General features: G+C 34.9%; 1 protein-coding gene across 6 annotated transcripts in view; it reads right to left on the reverse strand.

Moving 5' to 3' along the window:
- Positions 1-239: 239 nt before the first annotated feature.
- FAM193A (family with sequence similarity 193 member A) overlaps positions 240-12,554 on the reverse strand; it is a 194,035-nt gene continuing 181,720 nt past the window's right edge. For all 6 annotated transcript variants that reach the window (XM_031943759.1, XM_031943757.1, XM_031943758.1 and 3 more), the window contains 2 exons: positions 8,017-8,098; positions 240-1,171 (listed from right to left, as the gene is read on the reverse strand). In XM_031943759.1, the coding sequence (XP_031799619.1) occupies positions 1,078-1,171; positions 8,017-8,098 (176 nt within the window). In that variant the 3' untranslated portion in view covers positions 240-1,077. The remainder of the gene's footprint in view (positions 1,172-8,016; positions 8,099-12,554) is intronic.

Below are 12,554 nucleotides of genomic sequence, written 5' to 3' on the forward strand. Positions count from 1 at the left end.
TAAGTTCTCTTCTGTAGTTGCCCTTTTTGGAGCTGGAAAGGGCCTTGGAAATAGTTTCTGAGTCCTAACTCTCTCATCTGATAAATGAGGAAACTAAGGCCTAGAAAGGAAAGATGTATTCCCTAAAGTCACACAGGTAGCAACAGAACTAGGATTCAAATTTAGACACTCTGATGCCAACTCTATGTGTGTGCCCTTCTGCATCCCAACAACCCCAGCAGAACAAGACAAGACACAAGTCTTCTGCCATACTAATGTATTCCATCTTTCAAAAAGAAAGACATGATTTTAATATTACTTAACAATATGTTAAAAAAGTAGCCAGTCAGGCTTCAGTGTTAATACAATTATACACTCTATAACAGATTTGATAGTGTGAGTATTGTTCTTTTTTCCTTTTTTTCTTCTTTTTTTTTTTTTTAAACTTTCTCGTTCTGCAAGTATTCTTACACAAGCTGGCTACAAGTCAGGGGGAAAAATCAAACACAAATAGCGTAACTTGTACACTCTTAAACAGTAGATTGTGAAAGAGAACTCAAGAAATGCTTGTCCCGTACGAGCCTCCTTTCCATGAAGTCGTGGTGGGAGTAATTCCGGAGCAGATGAAAGCAGCGCCGATGGTGAGAGGTCCAATCCTTTATCATGGATTAGGATGATGAGAAAACAGAGCTAGATGCGGGCGGGTGTGGCAGGCGCCACTGCAAATGATGCAAACCAGTGTTCTGGCCTTCACCCAAGCCTGGGAAGCAGTTGGTGGTCTCTGAGGCCAAGGCAATCGGGAGGAATTGGAGAAAAGCTATTGTTCCAACTCCCACAGCGTACAGCTACAATCAAATAAACCTCACTCACAGACTACAAGCACACAAGCTAACAAATTCAGGTAGAAAGTGGCGATTTCTCAGGCCGCAAGAATTCTCAGGCCCCGGGGCTCAGTGCAGACCCACACGGCACTGGAGACAAGGCAAGGCAGCGCTGGCTCAGACCCGAGAAGCTCTCAGCACTCGCGGCAGGAGGGCAGGGTAGGGCAGGGGCAGTCTGCTGGGCTCCTGCAGGGCTTCCTCCTGAGACTGTCTCCATTCAGTGGGCAGCAAAGGTCGTTTTTTTCAAACTAAAATTGGACCAGTTGATGGAAAGTCTCTGCCTTGTCTGTCTTGCAGAATCCAAGCAGAACCTATACAAATACAAAGCAAAAGAAAAAAAAAAAAGAAAGGAAACAAAAAGAACATTCTCAGCCCCAAATAGTATCATTACACAGGTAAGCAGTTTCCCAAAGGTCTTTATCTTTGGAAAAGTTACTTCCCCCTTCATAGGCCTCAGTTACATGAGTTTAAAAATAGTTTGCATTTCTGTATCACTTTAAGGTTTACAAAATGTTCTTCTCACAATAATTTTATGAAGTAGATGATTTAGAAATGATCCACCCCTCCACACACATCAGAGATGAGGAAACTGAGGCACAGAAATGAAGAGACTTGTCCAAACTTCACAAAGTTAGGTGTCAGAGCAAGATTAGAATCTGGGTCATCTCACTCCAATGCCAAAGGCTATTTCCATTGTACTATTTAGGTATACCTCTACCAGACAGAGCTATCATTAAATTTCCTTTCATTTTTAAGGTTCTCTGATATGTCACTTTGCCTACTGCCACTAACTAAAAGTCACTAACACTGCCGTCAGTATTGAAAATGGTAAAATATAATTATCCAATTTAATTCTACCCAAACAGAATGTTAGTCACAGTTTTAAGGACAGCTGGTTGGGGTGGATAGTTTAATCTCAATGATGTGTTTTTCCTTAGTCCTTCATACTATTGTAGTAACTTAATGTAACAGACTTGTTGGATTACTGGGCATTGAAAACCCCTCAAAAAAAAAAAAAAAGAAAGAAATCTATATACAAATAGGATCAGATAAGTATAAACATGTTTAGGTACCCCTTTAATATATGGAAAGGTTTCACTCCAGATGATCTGACCATGAAGTGAACTTTTCTATATAAAATGATGTTTTGCACTTAGAAATGGAAATGCTGCCTTCCTTCCAGTCTCCTGCACATACTTTGATTCTTGTCATGAGAGAACATAAAAGAGAGGACCTATGAAATCCTCAATCCAGATTCTACAGCACTTTCATTATTATATATGTATATTTTCTTTTACTTACTCCACTCATTTTCAAGAACAAGTAAGAGCATTCATTAGTTTCCTCTCTTAGAATGCAAATAAACAAAGCAGCTTCTTATATTGGGATAAAGGCAAATATTTAATGGAGAGAACTAATTGTGAACAGTGGTTTACCAGCTATGATAGAGACCATGGACTGCTTCAAAGGTTTTTCTAGGTAGTCTGGAAAGGGATATTTTGTGTTAAAGAGTCATGAAGCTTGAATTAAAATCTCATTCTCCTACTTAATAGCAATGTGAGCGTGGACAAGTCTCTTCCTTTCTTTGAGACTTAATTTCCTTATCTAGAAAAGAAGAATAATAATAATTTACACTGCCTACCTTCAGAGATAATGGATATGAAGTACCCTGTGAAAGCTAAAGCACCATACAAATGTGAGGTCTGATTGTTTTTCCTCTCCAAAAGTCTTATTCTAAGACCTCACACTACAGTAAAGAGATGATGCTGAGTTCTTAAAAGTGTGTCATCATAGCATCAGTTTTGAAGAACAAGCCTAGTTATCTACAAAGAGACATAGCAATAGCAAAGGGGACACTAGATGATAAATTCTTTGGCAATAGCAACCCATGAAAAGAAAAATATAAAACAGTCCTCAATTTTGTGCAGTTCCTTCCACTTAGGCAATAATAAAGGAAGATGATAAAGAGGAACAGGATAGATGAAAAATATATTTAAGAAACCAAAAAGGCCAAAAGTTTGTGACTCTGTAAACCTCACACTAATAACTCAAAAGTATTCATATGATGACACTTTGTTCACAAAAAGAATTAAGGGGCATTAGATATAGCAAGTACTAAATAAAAGAAGTAGCTACAGCATAACAAGAAAACAACTTGTCACTGATGAGGCAAGGGTTTTCCCCTCTGTAATTATTTCAACACTCCATTCCTCCCCACACTACCTCAACTGTTTGCTTAAAACAATTAAGCAAAGTCATCTGATGTATATACTAGGGAGTCATTTCTGAAGCAGCTGTCTATGTACTGTCAGACTCACTGACTACTTGTAAGAGTCAATATAAAAGACCAATACCTATTGAGGAGAATTAAAAAATGATATGGCATATAGTTAAACCTGACCTTATAAGTTATAGTTGCTGAGAAGTGGATGAGAATATCAATGGGTTAATATTGGCAGTTTAAATAACTTTTGATCAATCATTACAATAAGGAAAACAAAACAGCCTAGAAATCAATTCTGCTAGTCAATCATCTCTTTGCTAAATGGACAGATATCACACAAAGACAATATCAATTGAAGAAATAAACATATTTATAAAAATCTTACAGAGAAGGATGGTGAGAAGATAACTAACAGTATTATTTCATAAAACAAGCGGGTGAAGGAAAAGCAAAGCTATAGAAAAACTGGTCAGATCATCCTAAAAGCATCTAAAGAAGAAACTAGATTAAGCACAAGGAAAAAAAAAAGATCTATAAAGATTTTCCCAAAGTGCCCAAAGGGCACATACAAAAAAAGGAAAGAATAGTTGGCTCACACCAAGAATATATAGAAGAATTCATGTTAGAAGTGAAAATTTTGAAAGCAATTCTCAAGATGTATGGAACAGGAGAGGAAAATAAAAGCTTGAAGGATATTCTGCATGTTGCATTACTTAAAAAAAGGAAATAAAGAAAATATCAGAAAACACTAACTCAAACCTATTTTTCTCATCTTCACAAAAATCTTTTAAAAAAATTCCTAATTTTTATTATGAACTTAATTATCAACAGAGACTAAGATATAAAAGATAAAAAGAGGACTAGACATGAAATTGTAAATCTATTATGTACAAAAATTTAACAAGGTAATAAAACATTGTCTTGTTTTCACAAAATCTTCAAGAGAATTTATATATATCAAGAGCATCTTTGATCATATTTCCACAGCAGGAAAGATGCAAGATAAAAAATACCATGTTATTTGTGGACTATAAAATAGCACTTGATTTCACAGAGCAAAATGACACTTATAAGGGCTCTCCTTTAAAATGGAGTGTCCAATATATACAAAGATTGTTTGAACAAAACAATGATGGAAATAATTAGCTTGAACAATGCTCTATTATCAAACAAAGCATTTTCCCAGTCATCTAGGTTCCTAACAGCCCTTACTGTCTCAAAATCTTTGCTCTCTCTAATCTTTTCTCCACATAGCTGTGAAACTGATATCGGTAATGTGTGAATATGGTCATGTTACTGTACTCTTCAAGAAGCCCTGGTCCCTATCTCTTACCCTTTAAATGTATGCCTGGCATTTAAAATCCTTCCCAATATAGCTCCAGTCCATCTTTCCTTTCATGTGTGCTTACAGTCTGGTCAAAACAACCTCTTTGCTCTTACTTCCATGCCTTTGTCAATGCTGTCCTCTTATGACTAATCAGACCTCTTCCTCATCTTTAGAATCCCTAACGCCTCAGGGACCAGTTTTAAGTGCCACTGCTTACATAGATCTTTCTTTTCAGACTCCCACTTTTAGTAACATCCACCAAATTGCTCTGTATGTAATTTGTACTTACTCATTGTTTACTCTGCTGCCACCCCATCTCTCCCAAAGGATGCAAGAAGGACAATTTCAATTGCCTTTGCATCTACAACACCAAGCACAATGTCTAATATATAACAGGTGCATAATACATTTTGTTGAATGAAGGCATTAAAACAGGGTGACATGCTTGACAAATAAATTGTCCATTGTAATGAAGAAGGTCCACATTGGAGTAAAAAAAAAGTCCATATATGAACTTGTGCAAGTCACTTCCATTTTCTTGGCCTCTTTTCCCTTCTATAAAGTGGTGGGCCTAGACTGCTGTAATAACCTTCTGGTTGGTTTCCCTGACTCAAGTTTCTTCCTACTCCAGTCCATTCAGTTGTCAAATTAATCTTTCTCATATGCAGGTCTCACCCATGTCACTCACTCCATTCAATAAATTCCAGTGGCTCCCTTTTACTTCTAAGATCAAATGTTAGATCATCTGTTTGGCTTTTTAGGCTCTTCATAACCTGGCCTCTTTTCTACCTTTTCAGTTTTTTTATGCTTTATTCCTTCCTTGTCATGTATTCTGTGATCCAGTGACATGGACCTCATCCTCATCTCCTTGATATTCTTTGTATATGAAATTCCATCTCCCAACTCCAAGAACTCTCTGCCTCCTGATGTCTTGATTTTCCTTTATGTCTCAGCCAAAGCCCTGCCTTCTACAAGAAACTCTTCCCAATGCTCCCTGGCACCTTCTTTCTGAGACTGTTTCTATCTGGTTTGCACACACTTGTTTTCCTGTTGTTTCTGTCATTACATTGTAAGTTCCTCAAAGACAAGGACTGTCTTATGTCGTTCTCTGTATCCCTAGCACATAGCAACAGTGTCCTACACATAGCAGACACTTGAATGCTGGTTATTCAAGTAGATAATATTCAGGGTCTTTTCCATCTCTAAATCTTACAAACCTATGGATAAGAACTCATTCAGGAGACAGTAAGAACTCAAGTGTTTATGACCTGACCCAGCAGAGTGGAGTTGATACAAAACTCAGAACAGCTTCTACAGAGTCTTAAATGGCCAAGACTTAGTTTAGCATGAAAAAACTGAGAACTTATATTGGAATACAGATTTATTCTGAGGGCCACTGATATAACTTCCCAAAGTCATTCAGTATCTGTAAATAAAAACTGTTACAACTCTCCGCTGAAAATTGGACCACTGTAAATTATGACATAATATCAATATTTCATGCTTTAGAAGAAAGGATTATTGACTGAGTTGACTGCAAGAGGTCAAGATTTCCCCCTTGTGAACCAAGGGGAATGAATAGGTTAGTCTTTCCCAAACAATGGATGTTTTCTATAGGCTCAATATTTGATTATGAAATATAAACGTGCTGGTGTGCAAGTATGAGTTGGTGGTAAGAGTTCTGGATTTAGCGTCAGAAGAGCAGGAGATCCAATTTAATTTAGATGAATGTAAGCTAATAATTTCATTTCTTTGATACTGTTTCTTCTTTTGAAACTTAGGAAGAATAATATAGTCCTCCTAAGGAACCTCAAGAGAATTATGAAGATGAAATGAGATAATTTATATAAAATACAAACTGAAGTGCCATTCAGATACATATTATTACTATTTCAATTACTATTACGATCAACAAATCTAATCTGATAAAACATGTACCATTAAGAAATAATGTTTACCAAAGTTATAAAATAAAATGGAAAGTGCATTGGATTTGCAATCAAAGAACCTTAGTTTTAATTCTGATTCTGCTACTTACTTGGTTGAGACATTTTCCTTTTTACAGCCTCAATTTCCCCATTTACAAAATAAAGGTCTTAGAATAGGTGGTTTCTAAAGTCTCTTTCTCTTGAAGTTCTATGAGATACTATTTTTCTCAGGATAAGAAGGCCCAAAGCACTGGGGTAGTGAATTGCCAGTTAACCTTGGGACATCTATTTACGGGTGAAATAAGTCCGTTGGTATATTAAAAGTTTTAAAAGTGAAAGAAAAAAAAATACAAGTTGTGATTTAGTAATTGCTTCATTTCCAGAATTCAAAATGTTTTTCTTAAAAGTAAGAGTTTATTTTCACCTGTGTCTTTAAAACATGAAACTATTTGCTTCTCTTATTTCTTTACTGGTTTAATATGCAACACCGTAACAACCAAGTGCACAATGAATATCTATCATCACTCCTATTTCTTAAGAAGGGAGGTGGAATCTCTTATCACCAGAGGGCTCAGTGATTTACTGTCAGGGATGTGGAAGTTCAGAAGATCAGTCATTAGCATTTCAGCTTCTGAGGATCCATTAGTAGTCTAATATCAGCAGCTTTTTTTTTTTCTACACAGAAATAACTGTAAAGAATGTCAAAAGAGGTTTTTTTTACATGCCACTGATGCCCTACTTTGTACAATTCCAAAACTATGTACCCAGATGAGGTGGATGAGTTGTAAAATTCCATAAATTCAAGACTAACACACACTTGATGACCAGAGTTGCTCTTCTTTCATCTGATACTAAGATAGTAATTTTTTAAGTGTCAAGGTTTTTTTCACTGACATATTATTCAGAAATATTTCTGTTTTTAGATAACCAATGAGAAAAGGCTGTAATTGTGTGCAATGCACAGACATATACACTGAGAGGAATACAAATTATGTAATTATCTCTATAAAAGAATCTCAACAACAATTGTTCCATACTAGTTGAAAAATGACAGCTTTTATTTTTGAGATTTATATATTTTTTCTTATGCATATAGCTAGCCCAGATTAGTTAAAAGAGGCATCAGAGGTTGAAGGTCTGGAAAGCCTTACTGGTTGTTGTATTTGGAAACATAGTTCATCCTCAATTTGGGACAAGGATAGAAAAGGTGGAATAAATGTGGCTTGTTTCACCCAAGTCAGACTCATTACAAAAGGAGTTAACAAAGGATAGTTAAAAAAAAAAGATTCCCCCCTTCCCATATCATAACTAACGTAGAATATTATGTAGAATATTTTCACTGATCCTCCTGAAACAGCTGTCACAAAGCTCATATAGTTTATTCCACAGCCTTCAATCAGGAGTTACAGTCCTAAATCCATAATATCATATTACACTTAATTCTAACAAGAAGCCCTACAGTTACTTCGTGTAGGTGACAAACAGCTCTACAAACCTCAAAAGCTCATGAAAAATATCTCTTTATTATGGAATAGCAATATATTGAAAAGCAGGAAATTTCTAGGTAAGGAAAGATTTTCTGTTGGTGGAAAGGGCCATGGAAATCACAAAGAAAAATGAAAGAAGAAGAGTGAGCACATAACTACTACAATGTCAGTCACAAATGATAACATTTACCTTTTAAAATACTCCACTTCCCTCTCAGTTTCATCCATATCCACACTGTCTAGATCAATATCTTTGGGAAGAAAGACGTCATCTGCAAAATGAAAGAGATGAAGCAAATTAACATAAGCTGACTATGTTACTAAAAAATAAACCAGAACAAGTTTTAACTCCAGGACCTGGCTGCAATAATTTTATAGATTCATCTTTTAAAAAATTTATTAAAAAAATTATAACATGCAAACAAATAAAAATGTTATAATAGTATATAACCTCACAGGCTTATTATTTTTTAAAAAAATTATAACTAGCTAAGAAAAAAGTAGTTCTATCTTCTTTCAACTCTTATAAAATACATGGGTTCAGGTGTTTTGCTACTTCTATGTCTTTGTTCATACCTTTTCCTATGACTGTAATGCTTTTTACCCACTTCTGCCTAGAGACATCCCATCTAACCCCTTCAAAATGCCACTTATTCCACAAAGTCAGAGACTCTTGGATGGCAACATTCTTTCCTTTCAGATGCAGATCTATGCATTTTTTTTGCCCATATAATTTCTGAGGTAGTTATTTGTGTCTATGTCTCATTTTTCTCTACTGGAAAATTTTTCTCATTCATCTTTATATTATTTCCCTCCTTGTCAGTGTCAAGTATTATGTGATGTCATAATGCATACTTTAATTTAAATATTTATTGATTTTCACTGTTGATTTCATGTACCCTTATTCAAGCAATATTATACCAAAGACTTTAACGTGCTAAATTTTTACCAAACCTCCCTTCCCAAATCCCCCAAACCAAAACCCAAACCCCCACCCCCCCCCAAATCAAATCAAAACAAAAACTCTATTAAACTAAATTTGATTACTGAGACTAAGATTTTCTAAGGGAATAATGAGGATTATAAAATGATGATAGAAGCAAATAGGACAATTTTAATAGGGAAGAAAATTGTGGTAAATTCATATAACCTGTACATTTGCAATGTGGTCAAAAAGGCTAGGAGAATAAAAATATGATTATAACAAAAGTAGATGTGGGCTCTATGAAGTTTATTTTTTAGAACTATCAGTTGTAATAAGATGGCTATTTTTTCACAAATTTTTCAGTGAATTTGGGTGAAAAGGTTTTTTTAAAATTAAAAAAATTCCTAAGATTATACTTCAATATGGCTAGTATAAAACCTGTCATGTAAAAGTTGAAAATTTGTTTACTGACTGACTTCAAGTAGCATTTGACTATCAATATGAAAATCAATTTTTATTTGATTAAAATGAATACCCTCTATGGAGGATTTATATAAGGGCATGGGCAAGAATCACATAGTATGATAAAGCATGTATTCTGTACTGGTAGAGATAATGTCCAATACCAAGAAGATACATTCACTGAAGTATTTAAATATGAGAAAAACAGAGATTAAAATGCCATGCCTCTTAACAGTGATAACTCAAAAAAAAAAATCTAATTCTAACACAACTTATATATAAATAACAAACGCTATCAATTTAATACAAGTCAGTATTTGAGTACTTACTATAAGCAGAGCCTCATACAAAGTGCTGTGGGGGAGACAAGAGAAGTGTCTCATATTTTACTGATCATCTTTGAAGTAGGATAATACATACTAAGGCTTTTTTTTTTAAAACCTTAAATTGAAAGCTGTCTAAGCTAGTAGACTTGCCTAATTTCTGCTGTATAAAAACACAGACGGAGAAGAAATTAATTCTAACTTGGCAGTTACCAATACAGGCTTTAGATTACAGTGAGATTTTTATTAGATGTGACGAATATAACCACAAGTATAATAAATTACTCTAGGAATATCACACTATATTAGGAGGCTAATACATCAAGAAATTATGCTTTCACTGGAGAATATGCCGTGTTCCACCTGGGTAGATCACAACTCTTTTACATCTGATTGGACTGCTTTTATAATTGCTATAGCTGAAGAATATCATCACTTCTCTGATGATGAGCCTTTTGTATTTTCCTGGGTTGGTTCTCTGCAACCAGACACGTTGTCCCCAGTTAGGCTTATGCTCAGTATTTCTAGGCTGGTAAGACTTTTTAGAGTTTATACTTTCCTACTTTAGGCTTTTGAGAATCTAGGGTCACCTCTGCAACATAAAGAACTATTTTTAATGGAGTGGTAGAATACTATCTAAATTATTTGTGACCTTGAGTGGTTTGTATATCACATATTTACAATCCATATGAAAAACATACTCATTCATGAATTTTAAAAGAGTATAACACTTATAAAACGCCAAACTCACCCTACTCACGCTAGAAATGGCAAATCAAGAAGAAATCATTATGGTCTAGAAAAAAGGCTAAGAATAGTAACAGAAAATTAATAGGGGTCAACAGCTGTTAATATGTTCTTTTTATTATTTCCCCAACTTTGCCACCTTTTCTCCTCCTTATCCACAATTCTTATATTCTCTTTCTAGCTTTGGTCCCTCTTTTCTGCCCCCTAGGCTTTTGGAAAGGGGTGAAAGAATTAGTTGAAGGTTGGGATAGCTTAGGGGAAATGATGGTTTCATATAAACAGAAGCTGCTGAAAGCCATTTTCTGAGAATGCCAGATGAAGGTTAATATTCCCCTTATCCTCTCCCCTGCTTGAAAGACTTAAATCCAAGATTGGAATCAAAACCACAGGCAGCATTCATCTGAACTCAGCCAACAGTATATGCTGACAATAAGCAACGAATAACTGAATGAATGAAGCACTTATTAAACACTTACTCTGTGCATAGCACTGTTCTAATGGTTAGGGACAGAAATAATAGGAAAATAAGGCCACCTTTGCTCTCAAGGAAATCACATTCTAATGGAAAACACACACACACACACACACACACACACACATTAATTTAAATGGGTTTATGAAAAAGGAGAGGTTTATGATGGCAATTTAGGACCAGACCATTCCTGCCACCAGAAGCCACAGAAGGGCTAGCCTTAAGAAGGCTGATCAATGTAGATTATGCAAGTAAATGATAAAAAAATTATACATCACTTTATTACAGATTAAAAAAGCTCAGTGCCTATTAAATGCCAATAACATGTCTTGATGGTTAGAATTAAATATTAGAGGAGTACTATTTTTTGTGGACAAAACAACAAATTCTTGTATTACGAATATAGATGTTAAAAATATCTTGGAGAACACCTAACCAATAGTATAGAGGAATAAGCATTAGGAAAGATTAAAGTGTTGCCCACAATCATCTGCACAAAACATTGAGTTACAAAAACTTAAGGAAAATATTTTCCATAGATCTCAATCTCTAAGCTACATGAACTGAAAAGCTTTCAAAATAGAGACTTAGCAGAATGCAAAATCATGTGTGAACAGGATGAGAGATACACTTCAAGCTCTACAAAATTGTTTTTAGTAAGACTACAGAAGAATGAACACACATCTCATACTTTTATTCAACTAAAAAAGGCAATTATTTTATCCACTTGTGCACTAGTTCATACGACACTAAATATAAAATAAGAATAGCAGGACGGTAATTTGTCCTAAGGTTGTATCTATCTGTACTCCTCTGAAAAATCTGAAAACAAGATCCTAATTAGCTATTAATAACAATAAAAATGGACTCTAATAGCTTGCAAAGTACCTTACATACATTATCTTACTCAGTTTCATAACTATGCTATGATGTAGGTATTACCTTTTACAAATATGAAAATTAAAAAGCAACAGGATGAATGAGGTGGCATAATGTGGATTTGAAGCCAGAGATTTCAATTCCAAATTTATTGTTTATGATCTAAGTGACCTTGAACAAACCACCATATTTCTTCTTTTCTTTATAAAAAAAAGGGGGCAGGAGGGGGAAAGAAGGAATATGATTAAATAATCTCTTAAGTCTCCTTGACTCTGGTTTGAATCCTATGAGCATCTAGCACAGTACCTTGCTCATATTATGCATTCAATAATCATCTGCTGAATAAAATTATAAAATTAAATCACCGTAGAGAAGCCACTTAAGATATATATACACACACATATATATATATTCTACTCTAAAGCTTCCTAACTCTACAATGGTGGGAGGTACATTTTCCTTACCTTTTTTTTTTTTTTAAGGGCCAAGCTTGGTCATGATAATTTTAAGGAAAACTTTAATTTCTAAAGAGTATTTAGAATAAGTACTTAAACAAAGTTCAAATTAAATTTCTGTTACTGTTGTTGAGTCTTTCAGTCATGTTCAACTCTAGGTGACCCTGCATTTTATTCATGGGGGTTTCTTGGCAAAGATATTGGAGTGGTTTGCCATTTCCTTCTCTAGAGCCCAGATTTGAACTCAGGTCTTCCTGACTTTAGCTCAGTAATCTATTCACTGTGCCATCTAGCTGCCATTCCAATTAATTAAACAACCCTTTGTAAGTGAAGTTGTTTACAACAAAGTTGAATGTGGGAATGAGGTTAAGGGATACTTTAAAATATAAAGGGATTGGAGTAGACAGATTTTCCTGCTCATAATGTGAATGTGTACACACATATACATACACATACAGAAACTTA

Source organism: Sarcophilus harrisii, chromosome 6 (assembly GCF_902635505.1).
Source record: "Sarcophilus harrisii chromosome 6, mSarHar1.11, whole genome shotgun sequence".
Taxonomy (NCBI): domain Eukaryota; kingdom Metazoa; phylum Chordata; class Mammalia; order Dasyuromorphia; family Dasyuridae; genus Sarcophilus; species Sarcophilus harrisii.